At 37.0% G+C, this 1,555-nt stretch overlaps 1 protein-coding gene across 1 annotated transcript; it reads left to right on the top strand.

The window, feature by feature from the left end:
• On the top strand, positions 1-1,555 carry LOC132904278 (uncharacterized). Its single transcript, XM_060954208.1, has one exon. The coding sequence runs from the start codon at positions 1-3 to the stop codon at positions 940-942; it is 942 nt and encodes a 313-aa protein (XP_060810191.1). The 3' UTR covers positions 943-1,555.

Below are 1,555 nucleotides of genomic sequence, written 5' to 3'. Positions count from 1 at the left end.
ATGCTAAAATCTGGATGGCGACAATCAACTTTAAAAACTTACAAGTCTGCATGGATGCGATGGGTTCGTTGGGCAGAGCAAAATCATGTTAACCGTAATGATCCACAAGGATCAGACTTAGCACGCTACTTGATTGATTTATCTCAAAAAGAGGGTCTGTCTTATAAAACTATACTCTTGCATAAGTCCGTAGTAGCTACACTCAGTAATACTAATTCATCATGTTTGAGTTCTCATATATTAGTCAAACACGCTTTGAAGGCAATTTCTTTAAAATCACCAGTTCCAGGAAAACCACCTATATGGGATGTTTCCCATTTATTAAGCTATTTGTCTAACTGTCAAAAAGAAAACAGTAGTTTGTTCAGAATATCCCAGCTAACTGCTATTTTATTATTGCTTTGTTCTGGAAGGCGTGTACATGATTTGACCCTGCTCGATGTCACACCCCAGCACATGATTATAAAAGAAAACTGCATAATCCTTTGGCCGCGCTTTGGGTCAAAAACTGATTCCTGTGATTATAGACAGTCTGGCTGGAAAATTATTGCAAATGAAAATTGTCAGTTATTAGACCCTGTTTATTGGATAAAACAATTAGTAAATGCGTCCCAATCAAGGAGACTAGAATGTAGTCAAAGATTACGCAATGCTCTATTCTTAACAGTAAGAGGTGACCCTAAACCTGCCTCTCGCACCGTGATCGGAGGCTGGGTAAAAGCCTTACTCAATGAAGCTGGTATTAAAGCTACTCCTGGTAGCGTCCGAGCAGCAGTAGCTTCTAAGAATTGGGTGGATAACTTTCCTTTAGATTCAATTCTAGCTCAAGGAAATTGGCGGTCAGCAGAAACTTTTCGCCAATTTTATCGTCGTGAGATTATGCAAAACAATCTATATAATGAAAATAGAAATAATATTAGCATTTTATTTAATCCAGTCTAGCAGCACTTGCTAATTAAAATGAATGAATATGAAAGTTAACATGTTTTAATTTACACTACGCATACGTAGTAATATTGTTTTAGTTTTGTTTGAGAAAATAGAACTTTGAATGATTATACTTAAGTCAAGACTTATATATACCTATATAAAATAAATGATATTTTTGCAATTATTTACTTTAACTTCCCCTCTATCATACAGCCTATCTTCTCAGAAATAGCATTTCCAGTGTGTTCTCGTCAATTACAACGACATCACATTGGCGCTTTCCACCGCCAGGCGATAACAAACACGTCTCTCATTTATTTATAGGCTTCGAATAGCGTACAGTGTTTAATATGAGCGTTTTACCTTACAATAAAACGCTTATTAAATACTTACCTATTCGAAGCCTATACAATAATACCTGCCTGGCTCATAAACGAGACACAATGAGGCAAGAGCCACGCACAACCTAATACGTGGCCTGCCTGTGGCGGTGGGAAAGGAGGGGGTAAATATCGGTAAATCAAGCCGGAAACACGACAGAATACGGAAACGGAAGTGCCACTCTCATTTATTTATAGGCTTCGAATAGGTAAGTATTTAATAAGCGTTTTATTGTAAGGTAAAA

This window comes from Amyelois transitella, chromosome W, assembly GCF_032362555.1.
Source record: "Amyelois transitella isolate CPQ chromosome W, ilAmyTran1.1, whole genome shotgun sequence".
Lineage (NCBI taxonomy): Eukaryota > Metazoa > Arthropoda > Insecta > Lepidoptera > Pyralidae > Amyelois > Amyelois transitella.
This window is presented reverse-complemented; position numbering and strand designations above follow the sequence as displayed.